Here is a 25,409-nt window from a genome sequence, read left to right on the forward strand (position 1 = left end):
CAATACGCTCATGGAGCTCTTTTGTCAGATGGTGGCTGGCGCCCAACTTGTACTTGTAGTCTACAGTAACACAGAGAAAGTAAGAAGATGGAGAGGACTTTCTAGAGTTCATATGCTCAGATAAATTGAAGTGTAGGGACACTTTGACCAGGGATTACCATTCTCAATATTTTGTAGAATCTGCAGGGTCTCCTCCTCAATCATACACACCATAGGGAGGGGAATCTGAAGAGAGTTGCATGATTCAGCTTTCAGGGTCATGGACATTAAGATATGCACAATTAATGTCATCAGCAACTCTCACGACCAGCATTACCCTTTCTACCATTGAGCTGAGGTGAAGGAATAAGGTTGGGGTCTCTTACACTGGTTTTGCAGTCCAGCTCATGCTGCATGATCATGGCCTTGCGTTCGGGGTCATCGGTCAGGCAGTTGATGTGGTAGCCTCTCCGATGGGCCATCTTCCACTTGCTGATATACTTGGTGGTGCCCCAGATAGAAAGCATCCGGGCAAAGGAATCCTCCTCTGTGGCGCACAACAATGGTTACTTACATCATTGGTGCTTTATCAGTGTACCTCAGAATAGTGGGGGAGAAATGTTACTGGTGATAATACTCACTACCCTTCTCCTTGGGTTGGGCTGCAGGTCCTGCCTAATGAAAGAGGGACACATAAGGGACACATACCTAAACTGTATTTGATGACATCCCTGATATCAAATGTACAGTTGTCTGGATTGGACCAAACATTACGATGTCCTTTCTAACAAAGTTACCTCTTCATCGTCATCCTCTTCATCCACACCCTCTGACTCCGCGCCACTCTGTCCCTTGTCTGACTGCACGCCGGTCCCCCCAACAAAGCCATCATCCTCCTCCTCCTCCTCCTCCAACTCGCTCTGTGAGTCACTGAGACCAGAGTGCAAGCATTTACCTCATGCTTTGGTATTCCAATTGTATGAGACTATATTCACTATAGTAGTGACCACATCATGGACTAGGTCAGACTACACCATTGTATTTCTATGAACTATACGTACTCCAAGGTGGGCTGCTGTGCAGTGTGAGCCGTCTCAGTCTTCTCCATCCCCAAACCTCTGGATCACAGAAGTATAATGTAGAAGTCTTCAGTAACTTAAAATAAAACATTCAATGCCAATACAATTACACATTTGCACGTATTATAGGTTAACAAATGCGGTCACTTCTTACCTACTTGGTACACAATGGCCAGGATAGTCTTGTTGCAGTTCAAAAGCACTTGAAAAATGCTGTTGTCAGCTATGACACGTTTCAGAATACCTCATTCCAGAATCTTAATATTCAATTATTCTTACCATCCTAAGTTTCTTCCAGGTGTTGATTCATGTCATTACATTTTAGTTTTTGTCACATGTGCAACAGGCGTATAGATAGCATCACTTCCATCTTCTGTATTAGTGTGGACAGTCTAAATTTTCCTGGGGTCGTTACCCTGTTGGCATCTAAATGATAAAGATTGGTTTATTATCAGGGAAATAGCAGTATCCTCTAAGGCTTGAGGACTGGTGCTGTGAAGATGCTGAAAACAGAACCCTATTTAAGAGTGAAGGGAAACAATTGATTATTTGTCAAAATCATTTTATTTAAAATTTTTAAAAATGAATTTCATAGATGCATGAATACTCTGATAACCAGTTTAAATACAGTCTAAAATTAATATTTTTATATATAATACTGCGTTCTTTTTTTTTTTTTACTATATTTCAAATGTTGTATCTAGTAACAATCCTATGACCAATCAGCAATTAGCATGCCAGCTAAGTCGGAAGCATAGTGTCTGCTAGAGTTTGTATACTATGCAAATAAACACGGCACAAACACATTTGTCAAGTGTCAGCTTAAATAGTGTATATATAACTCCTGTAAAGGAAGAGGACAACTGTCTTTGACAATCTTTATTATTGGCCTTCCAGAAACACACTGTCCTTTTTCCATAAATACAACAAAAAGTTTTTTATTTGGACCATAATCCTTTGCAACAGTCTGTGGTCCTCTCTGAGTTTCAGTTTGAGTCCTCCAGGCTGCTGCTCTTCTGATCTGAGCCACAATTGCAAAGCCGTACCATGATGCTTTGCAGGCTGGGCTCTACGATGCCGAGCAGTGGCCTCTGGGAAGGGTCTCCATTCCAGCAGGCCTCCATCAGCTGCCAGCATTCCTCATCAAAGTTGGCCAACCGTTCGGGTCGCGCGCCTGCAAACATCATGGGCACAAATGAGGCCTGAGCAGCTCTCTAGTCCAATTCAGCTAACAGACATACACATCTCATCCACAAATAGACACACTGTAAATCCTGGATAAAATACAAATGTTACAACAATAATTTGTATTTTAGCTGTGGGTTTGCACATCACCTTTTTTAACATTATTCCACAACTGGTCCTTGCTGGAGCATTTCTCAAAGGACTCTGGGAGTTTGACGGAGCCAGTGCAGAGGTACCAGAACAGGATTCCAAAGGCATAGACATCCACAGAATTATCATACTTTCCTGAAGAAAGAGGTGAGACTTGGGGTTTAACCAAAGAGTCTAGAATAAGAGATGATGCAGCAGTGTGACCGAGTAGCAGGATAGCTGACCTGTGAAGAGCTCGGGGGCCATGTGGATGGGGGTTCCTACAATGCTGCCGGACATCATGGCCTCTGGCTTACAGAAGCCCAGGTCTGTGATCTTGGCCCGGTTCTGTTTGTCCAGCTGAGGGAGGGACAGATGACAGCACAGACGAGGAACACTTTTGGCAAGACGTGAAACTTCAGGACCATAAATATTGGTTTCTCAGGGAATATACAGTCAAAAAAGCATACCCTTGAGTCTTCAATACAAAGAAAGTAAGTGATTTTATCCCCCAATTGTCAACTCAAAACTAAATTCCAAAAAGGTCAGTACTCAGAGCATCCAATTTATGAGTGAAGTTAAATAATTTTCCATAACTCTGTCCTAACAATACAGCTATGTGTTGTAGCCTGTGACCTCCATTTCATGAAAATGCAAACATAGTATGTCTCATTAAACATTGCCCCTTATTTTCACACATAGTTAAGTCAGAGGACACAGCAAAACAGTGATATATGAGCCAACCATCATACTGTGTAGGCAGGGCTGGGCTATTCTTACACTACCAAGCAAGCAACACAGGTGGAATATGATGGAAATAATGAGGTGTGCGGTGCTGGAGCATTTCCACTGAGCCATGATGCCCACAGCTGAATCAGCTCAACATTAGAACTGATTTGATGAATGGATAGTGTAGTGATCAACGCTAGTGTTACACATTTAGCATGAGTTGAGATGACCTTTAACCCTCACTCACCAGCACATTCTTTAGTTTGATGTCTCTGTGCAGAAGCCCCTGGCCATGCAGGAAGCGAATGCCTTCCACCACGTCCAGAGCGACCTGGAGTCTCTCCTTTAGTGATAAACCAGCCTGATAGAGAGCGAGGAGATGGGGAGGTAGGCCTCAGTGTGCCAAATCACTTATGTCATCATAAGTGCTAGATGAACTATATACGGTGCCTTGCGAAAGTATTCGGCCCCCTTGAACTTTGCGACCTTTTGCCACATTTCAGGCTTCAAACATAAAGATATAAAACTGTATTTTTGTGTGAAGAATCAACAACAAGTGGGACACAATCATGAAGTGAAACGACATTTATTGGATATTTCAAACTTTTTTAACAAATCAAAAACTGAAAAATTGGGCGTGCAAAATTATTCAGCCCCTTTACTTTCAGTGCAGCAAACTCTCTCCAGAAGTTCAGTGAGGATCTCTGAATGATCCAATGTTGACCTAAATGACTAATGATGATAAATACAATCCACCTGTGTGTAATCAAGTCTCCGTATAAATGCACCTGCACTGTGATAGTCTCAGAGGTCCGTTAAAAGCGCAGAGAGCATCATGAAGAACAAGGAACACACCAGGCAGGTCCGAGATACTGTTGTGAAGAAGTTTAAAGCCGGATTTGGATACAAAAAGATTTCCCAAGCTTTAAACATCCCAAGGAGCACTGTGCAAGCGATAATATTGAAATGGAAGGAGTATCAGACCACTGCAAATCTACCAAGACCTGGCCGTCCCTCTAAACTTTCAGCTCATACAAGGAGAAGACTGATCAGAGATGCAGCCAAGAGGCCCATGATCACTCTGGATGAACTGCAGAGATCTATAGCTGAGGTGGGAGACTCTGTCCATAGGACAACAATCAGTCGTATATTGCACAAATCTGGCCTTTATGGAAGAGTGGCAAGAAGAAAGCCATTTCTTAAAGATATCCATAAAAAGTGTTGTTTAAAGTTTGCCACAAGCCACCTGGGAGACACACCAAACATGTGGAAGAAGGTGCTCTGGTCAGATGAAACCAAAATTGAACTTTTTGTCAACAATGCAAGACGTTATGTTTGGCGTAAAAGCAGCACAGCTCATCACCCTGAACACACCATCCCCACTGTCAAACATGGTGGTGGCAGCATCATGGTTTGGGCCTGCTTTTCTTCAGCAGGGACAGGGAAGATGGTTAAAATTGATGGGAAGATGGATGGAGCCAAATACAGGACCATTCTGGAAGAAAACCTGATGGAGTCTGCAAAAGACCTGAGACTGGGACGGAGATTTGTCTTCCAACAAGACAATGATCCAAAACATAAAGCAAAATCTACAATGGAATGGTTCAAAAATAAACATATCCAGGTGTTAGAATGGCCACGTCAAAGTCCAGACCTGAATCCAATCGAGAATCTGTGGAAAGAACTGAAAACTGCTGTTCACAAATGCTCTCCATCCAACCTCACTGAGCTCGAGCTGTTTTGCAAGGAGGAATGGGAAAACATTTCAGTCTCTCGATGTGCAAAACTGATAGTGACATACCCCAAGCGACTTACAGCTGTAATCGCAGCAAAAGGTGGCGCTACAAAGTATTAACTTAAGGGGGCTGAATAATTTTGCACGCCCAATTTTTCAGTTTTTGATTTGTTAAAAAAGTTTGAAATATCCAATAAATGTTGTTCCACTTCATGATTGTGTCCCACTTGTTGTTGATTCTTCACAAAAAAATACAGTTTTATATCTTTATGTTTGAAGCCTGAAATGTGGCAAAAGGTCGCAAAGTTCAAGGGGGCCGAATACTTTCGCAAGGCACTGTAAGGGTAAATGATAGATATGGGATTACCTTCAGGCCTGTGTAGAGATCTCTGTGAAGCCTCTCCATGATGAGCAGCACAGCAATGCTGGAGCCGCCGCCATACGTGTGGTCAATCACCGAGCCGTGCAGGTCCACCAGGCGCTCGTGTTTAGGGAGGGACCTGAGCAACAATAGAGAAGGTAGGAAAACAAAGGTCCTACATTTTTATATACGTCCTACCCTCTGTGTTAGTAGAAATGGTGGGGACTGGAATATATATTATATTGAATTCTGCTTATATCACGCTATACATGAATAAAGATAAAGTTGCAATGCAGAGACTCCGAGGCCATTGATTGAGTGCTTTTGAAGTGACAGGCTACAGATTTACAACCCATCTCCGCGGCACTGTATCAGCACAATGGACAGCGCCCTACACACTAAAGTGAGGTCGTTTTGGTAATGAATATAGGCTACAGGATAAATAGGGTAATTCTCCTATGTGAATGCAGCCATACACACAGCGGTCTTAACAAAATAACCTAGTCATTCATGCAGGCTTAGAATACCGACAACTACTACAGTGAGAAGCAGCCATGAAGTTAAATCACAGCAGTCTTGCCAAACAAATAGGCCCGCTTGAAAAATCATGGAGCCCATGAGTACAGCAACACGTGATATAGCACAACGTGATCAAGCATAAAACTAAAACTGAGGACGCACAAGTTTCAACTGAGGGGGCTAAGCCCCCTTGTGGAGCCTGGCCCGCAAATACAGTACCATCACTTTTCCATGGTGTATGAAATTCTTCTATCAGTCACAAGGGGGCATAGGGATCACAGTTCCAACACTAGCATCTGCCCACAGACATGAGTGGTTACTTCTCTATGAACTGCATTAGTAAGCTGTTAGAGCAGATGATCCGTGAAATTACACAGTGAAAGGCTGCAGTTATATGAAATTAACATGCTGAGATGTACACTAAACACAGCACCAGATGCCAATTCATTGCCCTAGAGAAAAACATCTGTCCTGGAGAGCAGAATATGTTTCGTTATCCTAGAAGGTGTTGGTTTTACCAGTACATGCATTATACAAACAGCTGTCACCACCAATAACAAACGAGTCTCAGCATTCTTTATTATTGGATGATTCTTTTTCACTTGAGTATGGATCAATTTTGATAATGCAAAACAAGTTCACTCAGTTGACGTCCTATTTACTAGCTTAGGTGTCAGCTTATTAAAGGCATGCTTTATTGAAATGATAGTCCATTCAGCAATGGTTGAGGTCCACAGGCTGGGCCAGCTCACCTGGTGTAGTGAAACTCCAGGGCCAGGTCGTTCCAGTGCTTGTCATCAGGTGGTACAACTGACTTCAGAGCGCAGGGATAGCGTCCCCCCCAGCTGTCACACAGATAGACCACTCCATACTGACCCCGCCCCAGCTCTGGCCCAAGTTTGGGCTTGCCTGCCAGGAAGAGAGAAACATGTCAATACATTTTCATACAACCAACAGTGACGTCGCCAGTGACATCAAAGTAAACTACTGGTCAACTTCATGAAAAAGTTGTTAAGTTTGTCAGTCAGAAATACAGATTTGTGTTATTGTACTGTGACTGGTATAGGTTCTGGGCCTTTTTAGCATGTGAGAGCATGGAACCCAGGCAGAGTGATGACTGTCAGTGCCAGAGCTCAAAGCCCAGTGGATAGAGCAGCTAGTATGTGTGTGTCTCACCATGCAGTAGCACGTCTCGGAGGGAGCGGCTCTCCAGAGACAGGCGGGCCAGCCGCGGGGCGTGGTCCTTCCTCACACGCAGCCACAGGTCCTCAGTACGCTCCAACCGCCCCGTGTGGCCTTCCTCCAGCTACACACACATACGTCATTGGTTGAAATGATGCCAACAAATGTTAACGACACTCCAGATACTTGTAAAACCATAAAATAATCATAAGAGTACAAAACTGCAAACAGAAAAATAATCTAGGACTAGAAATCAGATAAATCATAAATAATTCTGTCAAACACAGGCCAAATAATCCATGTTTTCCACATATAGTGTTTTAATCTGTAATATGGCATCCTAGTTCAAACTGGGTTTTGTTGAAACCACTGTGATACTTAACGAGGGTCTTTATCAATGATGGGAATCACATTGTCAGTCATGTGGGAAGAATCATCACATACATTTGACCATTGAGATCAAAGGTCAAAGAAAGCAGAAAATCTGACTTGTTTACAACAAAAAATCTGTAACTGGAGAGTTGCTGAAGTTAATTTGCACACACTGTATACAGATTTTTATAATGTGTTTACGTTTGTTTATCCCATGTGTAACTCTGTTGTTGCACTGCTTTGCTTTATCTTTGCCAGGTCACAGTTATAAATGAGAAGTTGTTCTCAACAGGCCTACCTAGTTAAACATAAGTGAAATAAAAAAATAAAGTGAGACATTGCCAGGTTTTTAAGTCCCAAGAGCTACCGTGAAGAGAGAACCTGGCAAAACTGGTTGAAATTACAGTACCAATCAAAGGTTTGGACAAACCTAATCATCCAAGGGTTTTTCTTTATTTTACTATTTTCTAAATTGTAGAATAATAGTGAAGACATCAAAACTATGAAATAACACATGGAATCATGTAGTAACCAAAAAACAGAAACAAATCAAAATATATTTTAGATTCTTCAAAGTAGCCACTCTTTGCCTTGACAGCTTTGCACACGCTTGGCATTTTCTCAACCAGCTTCATGAGGTAATCACCTGGAATGCTTTTCCAACAGTATTGAAGGAGTTCCCACATATGCTGAGTACTTGTTGGCTGCTTTTCCTTCACTCTGCGATCCAACTCATCCCAAACCATCTCAATTGGGTGGAGGTCGGGTAATTGTGGAGGCCTGGTCATCTGATGCAGCACTACATCACTCTCCTACTTGGTCAAATAGCCCTTACACAGCCTGGAGGTGTGTTGGGTCATTGTCCTGTTGAAAAACAAATGATAGTCCCACTAAGCACAAACCAGATGGGATGGTGTATCGCTGCAGAATTCTGTGGTAGCCATGCTGGTTAAGTGTGCCTTAAATTCTAAATAAATCACCAACAGTGTCACCAGCAAAGCACCCCCACACCTCCTCCATGCTTCACGGTGGGAACCACACAAGCGGAGATCACCCAATCACCTACTCTGCGTCTCACAAAGACACGGTGGTTGGAACCAAAAATCTCAAATTTGGACTCATCAGACCAATGGACATATTACCACCAGTCTAATGTCCATTGCTCGTGTTTCTTGGCCCAAGCCAGTCTTTTCTTCTTATTGGTGTCCTTTAATAGTGGTTTCTTTGCAGCAATTTGACCATGAAGGCCTGATTCACGCAGTCTCCTCTGAACAGTTGATGTTGAGATGTGTCTGTTATTTGGGCTGCAATCTGAGGTGCAGTTAACTCTAATGAACTTATCCTCTGCAGCAGAGATAACTCTGGGTCTTCCATTCCTGTGGCTGTTCTCATGAGAGCCAGTTTCATCATAGCGCTTGGTGGTTTTTGTGATTGCACTTGAAGAAACAGTTCTTGAAATGTTCCGGATTGACTGACCTTCATATCTTAAAGTGTCTTCATGTCTGTCGTTTCTATTTGCTTATTTGAGCTTTTCTTACCATAATATGGACTTGGTCTTTTACCAAATAGGGCTATCTTCTGTAAACCACAATTACCTTGTCACAACACAACTGACTGGTGCAAATGCATTAAGGAAAGAAATTCCACAAATGTACTTTAAACAAGGCACACCTGTTAAATTAAATGCATTCCAGGTGACTACCTAATGAATCTAGTTGAGAGAATGCAAAGCTGTCATCAAGGCAGCTATATATCAAATATATTTAGATTTGTTTAACACTTTTTTGGTTACTACATCATTCATAGTTTTGATGTCTTCACTATTATTCTACAATATAAAAAATAGTAATAATAAAAAAACCCTGGAATGAGTAGGTGTCCAAACTTTTGACTGGTACTGTATATCATTATTACAAACAGAGACTGGTTGAAAGAAGGTCATTGATAAGGTCATTTCAAACCGTTTTTCCCGCTGGGAAAGAAAAAAGTAGCCAAGACCAAACCTGATTGGATGAAGAGTGCAATAGAGAAGAGGGCACCTTATGGAGTGTGAAGGTGCATAAAAAGATTAGCTGAAGCCGGGTTTGGAGTGCGGTGTACCTGTCGCAGGGAGCCAGCGAAGGCATCATGGGAGCTGTTGAGTCGGGTTCTGAACTGGGAACAGATACTCTTAGCCAGCTTGGCAGCACTCAAGCTCTCTATGGCATCCTGGGCCACCTTCCTCTTCCACTCTGTAGTGATGCCAGGAGGGTTCACAAACGTTATCCTCTGAATGATCTACATTGGGGAGGAGAGAAAGAGAAGGAGAGGAGAGAGAGACAGAGAGAGAGAATACACAAGAAATAAATCAAGGTTCAAATCAATGTGTTGTTATTGCAAAGCCCTACAATTGAAGTAGATTCCTGATGCTCGACTGGGAATGGTTACCTGTTTGATCTGCTCCCAGACGAGTCTCGTAACAGATGATCCTGAATGGAAGGTCACCTCCACGTGATAGGCAGCGTTAAGGATCTGACCGGGACGGGAAGTGAGATGGAGAGAACAGAACATGATGTTATCATTTAACTTAGACCAACTGTCTTGTAGGAAAAAAGGCACTTGTCTTTTATTCTGTCTTTTTCATTGTCTTTTGAGGAATCAGTCTATTGAATTAATCTCAAACATCTGATGGTACTTGGACATCTTATCAATGATATGGTCAACATAATGTAGTACAGAGAAATAGAAAAGGCATTTCTGAACAAAACAAGCTTAATTTGACATGGTTGACATACAGTATATCAATTATGGAAGAGTATACTGTACAATCATACTGTACAATCACACACCTGTTTGAGGTGGTTGGAGGTGACATTGTGGACAGATGACTCCATGTTGGACTTCTCCAGGCTGTTTAGACAGCGCTCCAGGGTTCCTACAAAGCTCTCCCTCAGGTAATCCACAGAGCTGATCAGCTTGTTGGCCACCGCCTGGTTCAACCTCACAACTATCAGCTCCTGGATCTGGTGGATGCAAGACTTGATGTCCTTTGAGGTAACAGGCTCTCCGTTGGTCGCCACTATGACGTCTGTGAGGTCAGAGAGAGAGAGAAAGATAATGTAGGTTGGTTACAGGCCACTACCATGCAAACCTCATGCTGTGACTGAGTTCATGCTATGGCGTTGTAGTGTGGTTATGTTGATTGCATGGCTAGTTTCGACATTTTACAAGTAGGCTAAATGGTATTTTGTAAACTGTCAAGAGAAATGTGTGATAATGTGTGAACACTGAAGAAATGACACTTTGCTACAATGTAAAGTAGTGAGTGTACAGCTTGTATAACAGTATACATTTGCTGTCCCCTCAAAATAACTCAACACACAGCCGTTAATGTCTAAACCGCTGGCAACAAAAGTGAGTACACCCCTAAGTGAAAATGCCCAATTAGCCATTTTCCCTCCCCGGTGTCATGTGACTCGTTAGTGTTACAAGGTCTCAGGTGTAAATGGGGAGCAGGTGTGTTAAATTTGGTGTCATCACTCTCACACTCCCTCATACTGACTGGTCACTGGAAGTTCAACATGGCACCTCATGACAAAGAACTCTGAGGATCTGAAAAAAATAATTGTTGCTCTACATAAAGATGGCCTCGAATATAAGAAGATTGCCAAGACCCTGAAACTGAGCAGCAGCATGGTGGCTGAAAAATGAAATGGGAGTTCAAGAGGAGAGTGAAACAATGGAAAATGAAAACGACTGTTTTCAAAGTGCCAAGCAATAAGAGGAAGGATTTAAGGGGTGGTGAAGGTTCTAATTCTAAGAGGAAGGATTTAAGGGGTGGTGAAGGTTCTAATTCTAAGAGGAAGGATTTAAGGGGTGGTGAAGGTTCTAATTCTAAGAGGAAGGATTTAAGGGGTGGTGAAGGTTCTAATTCTAAGAGGAAGGATTTTTACTATAGTATGCCATGATCTCAGAGACATTTTACAGTATCAGTCTTTAGACTTGACCTTTGACAGACAGTGTACCTGTGAACTCCAGGTTGGCAGCATCCTCTAGCAGCTGCTCCTTCATGCTGCTCAGCGTCTCCACGATCATCTCTTTCATCTCCTCCTGCTTGCGGTTGGCGATGGCCATCAGGGAGATGAACAGCTCGCCCTCCTTCTCCCGTGTGTACTCCAGCCGCCGCGGCGTAATCTGCAAGTCCCTCTGCATGTCAAATGCCTGCAGCCGGGGAGAGGAGGAAAAGTATGTCTTTGCCACCACTACCACTACATAGTCAGAGTAATTTCTCCCTACTGTAATTATGCCTTCAAATTAAACAAGTTTCAGTTATACATTTGGTGACGCTATACAGATTTTATTTGATTAGCTAATTGATTGGCTGACTATTTCTCCCAGACACAGCTGTCCCCCTACTGACCTGCTTGATGAAGAGGTCAAGGCAACGGCAGTGCACCCCATTGAGCAAGTTCGCAACCTCCACCTGCTGGTTGTGGAGCACCTGGCGGGCAAAGGTCACCAGGAGGCGGTGCAGCCTCTCAAAGGTCTCCCCCAGGACACTCTGGGGCTTGACGGCCGGGCTAGGCGTCTGAGAGGGGGCTCCGCAGGAACAGTTCCCCACCGGAGTGCTGAGGAAGCCCAGGGACAGCAGCTGCTTGTAGAGGGGGCTCCTCTCCCTCTCTAGGCGCCGGCTGGGCTCGGGTGATGCCTCGGGCAGAGTCGCAGGGATACGGACGAAGCAGATGGGGAAGAGGAGCATCTCTTTGACTTTCCTTAGCTCGGCCACCTGTTCGGCAGTGAGGGTGTCCTGGTTGAGGGCGTAGAGCATGATGGGAACCGCGTTACGCGTACAGTCCTCTAGGGCCTCCTCAATGGGCTGGACACTGGGGCATGGCACCACCATGATTTTCGCCTCCTGACAGAGCAGGGAATATATTTTAATCATTGAAATGGTCATAGCAGCACTCAACACTTATATAAATGTTGTGGAAACATAAAACACCTACAGGTAACTGGCAAAATAAAGGAAACACTAGACTGGGTGTTTCATATCGTCTGGAAAAGGGATCTCCTCACTGACGACAGAGATGGCCGCCTCGCTTCACGTTCCTAGGAAACTAAGCAGTATTTTGTTTTTTTTATGTATTATTTCTTACATTGTTACCCCAGGTAATTTTAGGTTTTATTACATACAGTCGGGAGGAACTATTGGATATAAGAGCAACGTCAACTCACCAACATTACGATCAGGAATACGACTTTCCCGAAGCGGATCCTCTGTTTGGCCTAACACCCAGAACAATGGATCGGATCCCAGCCGGCGACCCAAAACAACGACGCCGTAGAAGGGGCAGATGGAGCGGTCTTCTGGTGAGGCTCCGTAGACGGGCAAGTCGCGCACCACTCCCGAGCATACTACTCGCCAATGTCCAGTCTCTTGACAACAAGGTAGACAGAATCCGAGCAAGGGTAGCATTCCAGAGAGACATCCGAGACTGTAACGTTCTTTGTTTCACGGAAACATGGCTCAATCGAGGCACGCTATCTGAGTCAGTACAGCCACCTGGTTTCTTCACACATCACGCCGACAGCAACAAGCATCTCTCAGGTAAGAAGAAGGGCGGGGAGGTATGCCTTATGATTAACGAGACGTGGTGTGATCATAACAACATACAGGAACTCAGGTCCTTCTGTTTGACCTGACTTAGAACTCCTCACAATCAAATGCCGACCGCATTATCTACCAAGAGAATTCTCTTCCATCATAATCACAGTTGGGTATATTACACCCCAAGCAGACACATCGACGGCCCTGAAAGAACTTCATTGGACTCTATGTAAACTGGAAACCACATATCCTGAGGCTGCATTTATTGTAGCTGGGGATTTTAACAAGGCTAATCTGAAAACAAGGCTCCCCAAATTCTATCAGCATATCGATTGTGCTACCAGGGCTGGAAAAACCCTAGACCACTGTTATTCTAACTTCCGCGACGCATATAAGGCCCTCCCAGCCATCCTTTCGGAAAAGCTGACCACGACTCCATTTTGTTGCTACCAGCCTATAGACAGACACTAAAACAGGAAGCGCCCAGGTCCGGTCAACGCTGGTCGAACCAATCGGATTCCACGCTTCAAGATTGCTTTGATCACGTGGACTGGGATATGTTCCGCATTGCGGCGAACAACATTGACGAATATGCTGATTCGGTGTGCGAGTTTATTAACAAGTGCATCGGTGATGTTGTACCCACAGCGTCTATTAAAACATTCCCCAACCAGAAACTGTGGATTGATGGCAGTATTCGCGCAAAACAACTTTTTTGCTCGCTTTGAGGACAATACAGTGCCACTGACACGGCCCGCTACCAAAACCTGCGGGCTCTCCTTCACTGTAGCCAACATGAGTAAAACATTTAAAACGGGTTAACCCTCGCAAGGCTGCAGGCCCAGTTGGCATCCCCGGCTGCGTCCTCAGAGCATACGCAGACCAGCTGTCTGGTGTGTTTACAGTCATATTCAATCAATCCTTATCCCAGTCTGCTGTCCCCACATGCTTCAAGAGGGACACCATTGTTCCTGTTCCCAAGAAAGCTAAGGTAACTGAGCTAAATGACTACCGCCCTGTAGCACTCACTTCCGTCATCATGAAGTACTTTGAGAGACTAGTCAAGAATCATATCACCTCCACCCTGCCTGACACCCTAGACCTACTCCAATTTGCTTACCGCCCCAATAGGTCCACAGACGACGCAATCGACATCACACTGCCCTAACCCACCTGGACAAGAGGAATACCTATGTAAGAATGCTGTTCATCGACTACAGCTCAGCATTTAACACCATAGTACCCTCCAAACTCGTCATCAAGCTCGAGACCCTGGGTCTCGACCCCGCCCTGTGCAACTGGGTCCTGGATTTCCTGACGGGCCGCCCCCAGGTGGTGAGGGTAGGTAACAACATCTCCACCCCGCTGATCCTCAACACTGGGTCCCCACAAGGGTGCGTTCTCAGCCCTCTCCTGTACTCCCTGTTCACCCACGACTGCGTGGCCATGCACGCCTCCAACTCAATCATCAAGTTTGCGGACGACACAACAGTGGTAGGCTTGATTACCAACAACAATGAGACGACCTACAGGGAGGAGGTGAGGGCCCTCGGAGTGTGGTGTCCAGAAAAATAACCTCACACTCAATGTCAACAAAACAAAGGAGATGATAGTGGACTTCATGAAACAGCAGAGGGAGCACCCCCCTATCTACATTGACGGGACAGTAGTGGAGAGGCTGGAGAGTTAAGTTCCTCGGCGTATACATCACGGACAAACTGAATTGGTCCACTCACACAAACAGTGTGGTGAAGAAGGCGCAGCAGAGCCTCTTCAATCTCAGGAAGCTGAAGAAATTTGGCTTGTCACCAAAAGCACTCACAAACTTTTACAGATGCACAACCGAGAGCATCCTGTCGGGCTGTATGGTACGGCAGCTACTCCGCCCATAACCGTAAGGCTCTCCGGAGGGTAGTGAGGTCTGCACAATGCATCACCGGGTGCAAACTACCTGCCCTCCGGGACACCTACACCACCCGATGTCACAGGAAGGCCATAAAGATCATCAAGGACATCAACCACCCGAGCCACTGCCTGTTCACCCCGCTATCATCCAGAAGGCGAGGTCAGTACATCAAAGTGCATCAAAGCAGGGACCGAGAGACTGAAAAACAGCTTCTATCTCAAGACCATCAGACTGTTAAACAGCCACCACTAACACAGAGAGACTGCTGCCTACATACAGATTCAAATCATTGGCCACTTTAATAATGGAAAAATGTATGTAATCAATTTATCACTAGCCACTTTATATTATAGAATGTTTACTTACCCTACATTAATCATGTCATATGTATATACTGTACGCTATACCATCTACTGCATCTTGTCATCTTTATGTAATGTATCACTAGCCACTTTAAACAATGCCGCTTTATATGTTTTCACACCCTACTTTACTCATCTCATATGTATATACTGTACTCTATACCATCTACTGCATCTTGCCTATGCCATTCTGCCAACACTCATTTATATATTTTTATGTACATATTCTTATTAATTCCTTTACACTTGTGTGTATAAGGTAGTTGTGAAATTGTTACTTGTTAGATATTACTGCATGGTCGGAACTAGAAGCACAAGCATTTCGCTACACTTGCATTAACACCTGCTAACCATGTGTGTGTGACAAATACATTTGATTTTGCATCTTTTGAGCAGTTAGTACAAAAGTTCAATATTCTTAGATCCCCTTTCTTTAGATACCTGCAATTGCATAGTTTATCTTCATACACTAATCACTTCCCATCACACCCACCTAGATTATATATTTTTAAAGTGAATCAAAAAGGGGGCATAAGCTTGATCTATATATTAAACTAGCACAATCTGGATTCCCTGAACTCTCTTAAGAACCAATGGGAAGAGTATTTAGGTGAACAACCTTCAGCTGAAATTTGGCAGAATATGCTTGCGCGAATACATTTTTCATCTATATGTCTAAGACATGATGTAATTCAATTTAAGGTAGTTAAATCGGCTGCATTGTTCAAAGGCTAAATAATCCAAGATTAGACCAGAAATAGATCTCACTCGTGACTGATATAAGCAAACTCCTGATACTTTATTACACATGTTTTGGACATGTCCGAAATCGACAGATTTATGGATATCAATTTTTGAGAGACCTGTGAAACCTTCTGCCTTTATTGCATTTTGGGAGTGGCACCACTGGAGGCCCCTCTAAACAGTTATATTGAGTGGCACCACTGGAGGCCCCTCTAAACAGTTCTATTGAGTGGCACCACTGGAGGCCCCTCTAAAGAGTTACATTGAGTGGCACCACTGGAGGCCCCTCTAAAGAGTTATATTGAGTGGCACCACTGGAGGCCCCTCTAAACAGTTCTATTGAGTGGCACCACTAGAGGCCCCTCTAAAGAGTTACATTGAGTGGCACCACTGGAGGCCCCTCTAAACAGTTCTATTGAGTGGCACCACTGGAGGCCCCTCTAAACAGTTATATTGAGTGGCACCACTGAAGGCCCCTCTAAACAGTTATATTGAGTGGCACCACTAGAGGCCCCTCTAAACAGTTATATTGAGTGGCACCACTAGAGGCCCCTCTAAACAGTTATATTGAGTGGCACCACTAGAGGCCCCTCTAAACAGTTATATTGAGTGGCACCACTGGAGGCCCCTCTAAACAGTTCTATTGAGTGGCACCACTAGAGGCCCCTCTAAACAGTTATATTGAGTGGCACCACTAGAGGCCCCTCTAAACAGTTATATTGAGTGGCACCACTGGAGGCCCCTCTAAACAGTTATATTGAGTGGCACCACTGGAGGCCCCTCTAAACAGTTCTATTGAGTGGCACCACTGGAGGACCCTCTAAACAGTTCTATTGAGTGGCACCACTGGAGGCCCCTCTAAACAGTTCTATTGAGTGGCACCACTGGAGGCCCCTCTAAACAGTTATATTGAGTGGCACCACTGGAGGCCCCTCTAAACAGTTATATTGAGTGGCACCACTGGAGGCCCCTCTAAAGAGTTATATTGAGTGGCACCACTGGAGGCCCCTCTAAACAGTTCTATTGAGTGGCACCACTGGAGGCCCCTCTAAACAGTTATATTGAGTGGCACCACTGAAGGCCCCTCTAAACAGTTATATTGAGTGGCACCACTGGAGGCCCCTCTAAACAGTTATATTGAGTGGCACCACTAGAGGCCCCTCTAAACAGTTCTATTGAGTGGCACCACTAGAGGCCCCTCTAAACAGTTATATTGAGTGGCACCACTAGAGGCCCCTCTAAACAGTTATATGGCAACATGCTGGCATGTACTACTCTTCTAGCTAGACGTCTTCTACTATTTAAGTGGAAAGATCGGTTCCCTCTTACTTTTAACCATTGCATAACTTCCTTTATCCAACATCTCAAGCTAGAGAAAATATGCTACTCCATTAGGGGATCTGCAATTACATTTTATAATATCTGACAACCTTTCCCATCTTTTGTAGAAGACTTGGACCCAGCTAATTTCACAAGTCCATAAACCAACCCAAATAGAATTTGTATCACTATTTTTACTCTGTTTTATAATATCTTTGTTATTTTTTAAAACTATTTGATTATATTACTCACTGTATATTATGCCTGCTTTAAGTCTGGTTTTGGAGTTGGGCTCTGTTAAAGCATGGGGGGGGTTGGATTTGATAGGGGATCCGTGTGCATTTTGCCCTCTACCTGTTCTGTCTGTGTTATCTGTATAATCATGAAAAATGCCTAAATAATAATAATAATACAACGTGTTAATTGGGCGTTGGGCCACCACAAGCCGCCAGAACAGATTCAATGCACCTTGGCATACATTCTACAAGTGTCTGGACCTCTATTGTAGGGATGTGATACCATTCTTCCACGAGAAATACCATAATTTGCTGTTTTGTTGATGGTGGTGAAAAACTGTCTCAGGAGCCACTCCAGAATTCTTATAGGTGTTCAATGTGGTTGAGATCTGGTGACTGAGACGGCCATGGCATATGGTTTACATAATTTTCATGCTCATCTAACCATTCAGTGACCACTCGTGCCCTGTGGATGGGGGCATTGTCATCCTGGAAGAGACCACTCCCATCAGGATAGAAATTATTCACCATAGGTTGAAAGTGACCACTCTGAATGGTTGTGTATTTATTGGTGTTTACCTTACCCTCTAAGGGTAAGGAAAATGAATCCCACACCATACAAGAGCAACCAGAACCCTCATTTACTCAAGTGTTTCCTTTATTTTGGCAGTTACCTGTATCAACAAAAGTATAATTCTCTTGCATGAGAAATGTCCTTACACTTGTTTTTGTTCTGTTTTTTTTAAGTAAAAATATTCCTAGGTTGAGTAAACATGCAGGGTAGTTAGTACACAATATTTCTCCAATCCTCATTGGCCCCCACATATACTACTACCAGTCACATTATTGTTTTTCTAACTGGGACAAAACTCAGACGCAGTATGTGCTGCCAGTGCCATCCCCCATAAACACAAACACAGACCTGTCTGGTCATGGGAAAGGGTATGGGAGGGCAACAGAAAACCAAGCAAGAAAACATTTTCACTCCACGTTTGATGAATTACACAGTAACAGCCACAGAAATAGAACGAGAGGGCGTGCGAGGGAAAGAGGAAGAGAAATGGAGGGTGGGGGGCAGACTGTAAAAGAGCGAGAGAGAGAAATGACTAACACAGCCACACAAAAGAGACAGTCAGTCCCGTCTCCAAGAAACAACAGCGTTGGCCAACTGAGCAGTCTCTTCAGAACAAAGATAGCCTGCAAACATTTCTTCACAACCAATCAAAATAAATAGAATGTTTAAATTGCCCTAATGCAGTCAATTTCCAAATGTAGTCCAGTTGCTGAATATCTACGGGATATTTTGAAGACTATTTTATCACCCTTATGGGTAAATCCATGTGAATTCTATCACTTTTTGACAGCACCCCTTTTGATTTACACTTCCCCAGTGTAGAAGTGGTCAGAAAGGGACTTTTTGGACCTGAATGCCAAAACATTAAAGAGATAAAGGTGCAAAAAGTTGACCTATTTTGCATACGAGACATCCGTATCGTCAACACTGGAAAAGATAAACGGTTAAGATGGATATCATTTAAAAGCTTACAAACAGCCCTGTCAAACTATTTTATAATTACTTGAAAAATGTGTTAATAAAACATAACATTTTCTAACCTTTAACGTCAACCATCTACAAACACGTGAACTCAGATGTTTTTATATTCTCATACCCGTATTTTCCGTCATCGGAGGTTGTGTTGTGCTCGCCATCGGTTCAGACGCAAAATGCTCTGGAATACAGGGTGGATGTCATGTTTTGGCTGATAAACGTATTCAAATGGGAATAACATTGAAATTTCAACTTTTGTATCACAAAGATGGTTGGAGGTCCACAAATCAGAGAATGTTGACTTGAATGGGAATATCTGTTGTTTTAAATTATACTGTCAAATCTCCATAAGAAACCTATTCAAATCATAGAAAATATAGATCATAGAATAGACATGACCATTTAAGTTGACATTTGACGTGGGTGGACTGGCAGCCATGTCAATACAATGTCCATTTCAAGTGTGCCAGCTAAATTGCAGTGGTCTAATGGGATAGAATTCATAGAATGGACCTATTTCTATGATTGAAATTACCCCCACCCTGTATTCGAGAGCATGTTGTGCCTCAACCAATGGCAGGTACAACAAAAAAACTCATCATGTAAAGTAGCTACAACATGTGTAAAACCAGAGTTTACACGTGTTTAGATGACAATAAAATTCAAAAAATATATTAAATAGTTTGACAACCCTGTTTGTAAGATTTTAAATGATATCAAACTCAACCGTTTATCTTTTCCAGTGATGAAGACATGGATGTCTCCTGGTATGGTGGGTATGCAAAATGGGTCAACTTTGAGCACCTTTATCCAAAGTCCAAAAAGTCACTTTCTGACCACTTCTTGCAAACATGTATGGAAAGTTGTGTTTGAATCAAAAAAGGTTGCTGGTTCAAATACGGGAACCGACAAGGAGAGAAAATCTGTTGCAGTACCCTTGTGCAAGGCACTTAACCCCAATTGTTCCACAACGGCGACCCTGGCTGTGACCCCACTCCCTGCGGGTGTTTCAGGTGTAGTTGGGATATGCAACAAAAAAAAAAAACATTCCAGCAACAGGACAAATATAAGCACCCCTCAAGTATTATTATTATTATTATTATTATTATTATTATTATTATTATTATTATTATTATTATGGGAGGCTGTCAAAAAGTGATTGAAATCAAATGGATTAACCCCTATATCAGACAATAATGGACGGTTGCAACCCACAATCTGCATATCTAAGCAATAATTGTTTATTCTCAGTCGAAAACATTCTTTAGATATAGAAACACATCTAGGCTATATGAACTTGTGGCAGACTTATGTCGGGGAGGTTATCTGAGAAATGCATCCATACATAGGTTGGCACTATCCCAGTCATGTGTGTCACTGTGTGGCTAACCTGGGGAGAGTGGGGAGTCCAGAGGAGGGTAATTAACGAGTTAGCCCTTTTATCTCCTGGCCTCCCAAAACAGGGCGCTCTGATTCTGCCATGGCTGTGTGAATGTCACAGTAGGCTGAGAGCTGCTTCCCTGCCTGCCAGCCTCTAGCCCCCCTGAGGAAACAGCAGCAGCTAGCTGCAGCTCTTTGAACTGCTGCTCTGACTACATTATTAAATACACCACAGCCTAGCCTACCCAACCTGGCACATGCGTTTGCATTATCATGACAAGATGAATCAGGTTGACAAGCGTCAGAAACGTTACATACAAGCCAGAATTGTACAGCTTCTCAGGTAAAGTGTCGTTAATCATTGAGTAAACAATAGCACCCTGTTTAGCCTATCTGAAAACAGAACAGGAAAAATAAGATGGGTAAGGGAGCATTCCACTTCATAAGATTGATTTCATGTGTGAGTAATCACATAGGTCATCACATATTGACTTACACTGGCTCCGTCACTACTCCATTTATACTCAGAATCCTGCCTCGCCAATTTAACACAAAAGAGACAAAACCTAAGGGCAGGGCAACCTGATATCAGCTTTTTGTTCTCCAAATAAGAAGCTTACGATCATAATGAATTTGGCAAAACACAGGGGAGAAAAAAAACAGACAGCAAATTATGACATGGGCTAATAAGCAGTGCCCTGCTGGAAGGATCCAGTCGTAACCATGGCAACTTCCTCATCGCAGTGAAGGGTTTAACTTTGGAAGTGTTTTCCTTATGTGCCCCGGTCATGTGAATCGCACCAGACCAGGGCCATTACATAAGGTGAGGGTGGGCGGGGGGGCGAGCGGCCTATAAGGCAGTGCAGGCAGGGCCTAGCTAACGCATACGTCTCAGCGCTGTCTGGAGCCTGGCTTCCATGGCGACCAGCTAAGCGATGCCTTTGTTTGAAGGATTAAGCACCACTTTTCTCGACCCGCACGTGACAACAAGCAAGCACAGTGCAATCCACACACCAAGGCATGTTAGTCAGCCGAGCAAGATGGGCTGTGTCTGTCCACCTGGTAGAGGAGTCCACTAGTCTTCTGTAAGTAACCTCTGGTACCAGAGGGAAAGCTCAGACTAACATGGGGACTGATCTACTCTGTGCAGTAACCTTTGTGTGCTATTAATGTTACCAGCCTGGAGAGGACGATGAAAAACAAGCCTGCCATTCGAGTTCCCATAAGAGAGAGAACTAACATATCATCAGTGAGATGACAGTATCATCAATCAAAGCCAAAAACTCAAAAGACTCACTCTCATGAGAGCCAACGAATCAGGCATTTATCAAATCAATACTGTAACGTCAATGAGCATACCAATAAGTAAAAAGGACCTTTGACCATTTCTCCTGTAGGCTTACATTGCAAATACATAACAAAAGACTCCCACCACCGGAATCCTCCTCGCATATGCAAATGTAGGTGTACCTGTAGCAGAGGGTGGTGCAGGGTGATCTCCAGCTCAGCCAGCCTGTGGGCGGGGTCTTCACACTCCTCCTGGATCTCCAGGTCCTCCCGGGGAACCGTATCCCAGCGCCCACAGTGGGCCGCCAGCTGGTGCACCAGCTCATACTGGCCGGGCAGCGCCAGGCTGAGTCGCGTCTGGCGCCCGTGGGTGAAGCACAGCTTTCTCCTCTTGCAGGAGGTGCCCTGGACGCCATCGCAGGCCTCGCCCGCCTCAGGCCCCAGGGGCAAGAGCCGCTCCCCCAGCAGGCAGTTGAGCAGCTGGTAGCGCGCGGCACAGTCCTGACCAAGTACCACGATGTAGAGGACGCTGCCCACGTTGCTTTGCAGGAACTCCTCCTCATGCCGGGGGAAGGAGATGCAGCTCAGCTGGCCTAAGAGAAGGGACAACAACATATGGGTGTATAGAAGGGAATCAAATCAAATGTTATTTGTCACATACACATGGTTAGCAGATGTTAATGCGAGTGTAGCGAAATGCTTGTGCTTCTAGTTCCGACAATGCAGTTATAACCAACGAGTAATCTAACCTAACAATTCCTAACAGGGAACAGGGAATAGTAATGGTGGGGGGAGGGCTTGAGTTGTTATCCCTCTCCCTTCTGAGGGGTAAGGAAGAAGCCTTTATCTTCAGGCATTAGGCCTAGTAAAAATCTGCATACGTTGATAATACAATGTAATAACAACATCTAATATCCCACTTTGAATGTGTGCAAATTCCAACGGATTGGCTAGCAATAGAGAAATAACGGAACCTGTTGCATCTCTTTGTCTCTGCACTTCTGGCATAGGAAAGGTCAGAGGGAGAATCTATTGTGTTTACTTCAAAGCCCCTCCTTAAGCCCTTGTCTGTTATCTCCTGACCCATCTCTGTGGCAACCCATACATCCTGGTTCATCATTAGGTGGAAAATACAGTGCGTTCGGAAAGTATTCAGACCCCTTGACTTTTTCCACTTTGTTACGTTACAGCCTTATTCGAAAAATGATTCAATAGTTTCCCCCCGCAATCTACACACAATAGCCCAAAATGACAAAGCAAAAACAGGTTTTAAGAAATGTTTTCATTTACATAAGCATTCAGACCCTTTACTCAGTACTTTGTTGAAGCACTTTAAGCAGCTATTACAGCCTGGAGTTTTCTTGGGTATGATGCTACAAGCTTGGCACACCTGTATTTGGGGAGTTTCTCCCATTCTTCTCTGCAGATCCTCTCAAGCTCTGTCATGTTGGAGGAGCATTCCAGCACAGCCATTTTCAGGTCTCTCCAGAGAGGTTATATTGGGTTCAAGTACAGGCTCTGACTGGGCCACTCAAGGACATTTACAGACTTGTCCTGAAGCCCCTCCTGTGTTGTCTTGGCTGTGAACTTAGGGTCATTGTCTTGTTGGAAGATGATCCCTCACCCCAGTCTGAGGACATGAGTGCTCTGGAGCAGGTTTTCATCAAGGATCTCTCTGTACTTTGCTCCGTTCATCTTTCCCTCGATCCTGACTAGTCTCCCAGTCCCTGCCGCTGAAATACATCCCCACAGCATGATGCTGCCACCACCACGCTTCACAGTATGGATGGTGCCAGGTCTCCTCCAGACATGATGCTTGCAATTCAGGCCAAAGAGTTCAATCTTGGTTTCATCAGACCAGAGAATGTTATTTCTCATGGTCTGAGAGTCTTTAGGTATCTTTTCGCAAACTCCAAGCGGGCTGTCATGTGCTTTTTACTGAGGAGTGGCTTCCGTCTGGCCACTCTACCATAAAGGCCTGATTGGTGGAGTGCTGCAGAGATGGTTGTCCTTCTGGAAGGTTCTCCCATCTCCACAGAGGAACTGTGTCAGAGTTACCATCGGGTTCTTGGTCACCTCCCTGACCAAGGCCCTTCTCCCCCGATTGCTCAGTTTGGCCAGGCAGCCAGCTCTAGGAAGAGTATTGGTGGTTCCAACCTTCTTCCATTTAAGAATGATGGAGGCCACTGTTCTTGGGGACCTTCAATGCTCCAGAAATGTTTTGGTACTTTTCCCCAGATCTGTGCCTCGACACAATCCTGTCTTGGAGCTCTACAGACAATTCCTTCGATCTCATTGGTAGGTTTTTGCTCTGACATGCGCTGTCAACTGCGGGACCTTATATAGACAGGTGTGTGCCTTTCCAAATCATGTTCAATCAATTGAATTTTACCACAGGTGAACTCCAATCAAGTTGTAGAAACATCTCAAGGATGATCAATGGAAACAGGATTCACCTGAGCTCAATTTCAAGTCTCATAGCAAAGGGTCTGAATTAGAGGTCGACCGATTGTGATTTTTCAACGCCTATACCGATTATTGGAGGACCAAAAAAAAAAAAAGCTGATACCGATTAATCGGCCAATTTTTTATTTTTTATTTGTAATAATGACAATTACAACAATACTGAATGAACACTTATTTTAACTTAATATAATACATCAATAAAAATCTATTTAGCCTCAAATAAGTAATGAAACATGTTCTATTTGGTTTAAATAATGCAAAAACAAAGTGTTGGAGAAGTAAAAGTGCAATATGTGCCATGTAAAAAAGCTAACGTTTGAGTTCCTTGCTCAGAACATGAGAACATATGAGAGTTGGTGGTTCCTTTTAACATGTGACTTCCATATTCCAAGGTAAGAGGTTTTAGGTTGTAGTTAATATAGTATTTATATGACTATTTCTCTCTATACCATTTGTATTTCATATACCTTTGTCTATTGGATGTTCTTATAGGCACTTTAGTATTGCCAGTGTAACAGTATAGCTTCCGTCCCTCTCCTCGCCACTACCTGGGTTCGAACCAGGAACGCATCGACAACAGCCACACTCGAAGCATCGTTACCCATCGCTCCACAAAAGCCGTGGCCCTTGCAGAGCAAGGGGAATAACTACTCCAAGTCTCAGAGCAAGTGACGTTTGAAACGCTATTAGCGTGCACCACGCTAACTAGCTAGCCATTTCACATCGGTTACACCAGCCATTAGGCTGATAGGCTTGAAGTCATAAATAGCGCTGTGCTTGCGAAGAGCTGCTGGCAAAACGCACAAAAGTGCTGTTTGAATTAATTCTTACGAGAATGCTGCTGCCTACCAACGCTCAGTCAGACTGCTCTATCAAATCATAGACTTAATTATAACATGATAACACACAGAAATACGAGCCTTTGGTCATTAATATGGTCGAATCCAGAAACAAAACGTTTATTATTTCAGTGAAATACGGAACCATTATTTATTTTATCGAACGGGTGGCAACCCTGAGTCTAAATATTCTTGTTACATTGCACAACCTTCAATGTTATGTCATAATTATGTAAAATTCTGGCAAATTAGAACGCAATGAGCCAGGCTGCCCAAACTGTTGCATATACCCTGACACTGCGTGCACCTGGTTAATATTGCCTGCTAACCTGGATTTCTTTTAGCTAAATATGCAGGTTTAAAATATGTACTTCTGTGTATTGATTTTAAGAAAGGCATGTGTTTATGGTTAGGTACAGTCGTCCAACGATTGTGCTTTTTTCGCAAATGCACTTCTGTTAAA

At 43.8% G+C, this 25,409-nt stretch overlaps 1 protein-coding gene across 3 annotated transcripts in view; it reads right to left on the reverse strand.

Annotated features, from left to right (window-relative positions):
- Positions 1-1,608: 1,608 nt before the first annotated feature.
- Positions 1,609-25,409, reverse strand: part of LOC110528074 (dual serine/threonine and tyrosine protein kinase) — a 28,036-nt gene continuing 4,235 nt past the window's right edge. For 2 of the 3 annotated variants that reach the window (XM_036983632.1, XM_036983631.1), the window contains exons 3-15: positions 21,825-22,234; positions 11,670-12,164; positions 11,275-11,470; positions 10,099-10,337; positions 9,698-9,781; positions 9,371-9,547; positions 6,893-7,022; positions 6,469-6,625; positions 5,204-5,336; positions 3,349-3,462; positions 2,618-2,732; positions 2,394-2,528; positions 1,923-2,232 (exon numbers count right to left, since the gene is read on the reverse strand). In XM_036983632.1, coding sequence (XP_036839527.1) covers positions 2,045-2,232; positions 2,394-2,528; positions 2,618-2,732; positions 3,349-3,462; positions 5,204-5,336; positions 6,469-6,625; positions 6,893-7,022; positions 9,371-9,547; positions 9,698-9,781; positions 10,099-10,337; positions 11,275-11,470; positions 11,670-12,164; positions 21,825-22,234 — 2,573 coding nt within the window. In that variant the 3' untranslated portion in view covers positions 1,923-2,044. Of the gene's footprint in view, positions 2,233-2,393; positions 2,529-2,617; positions 2,733-3,348; positions 3,463-5,203; positions 5,337-6,468; positions 6,626-6,892; positions 7,023-9,370; positions 9,548-9,697; positions 9,782-10,098; positions 10,338-11,274; positions 11,471-11,669; positions 12,165-21,824; positions 22,235-25,409 lie in introns of all 3 variants that reach the window. The other variant, XM_021609871.2, reaches the window with a different exon arrangement.

The sequence above is a fragment of the Oncorhynchus mykiss genome, chromosome 7 (assembly GCF_013265735.2).
Source record: "Oncorhynchus mykiss isolate Arlee chromosome 7, USDA_OmykA_1.1, whole genome shotgun sequence".
Lineage (NCBI taxonomy): Eukaryota > Metazoa > Chordata > Actinopteri > Salmoniformes > Salmonidae > Oncorhynchus > Oncorhynchus mykiss.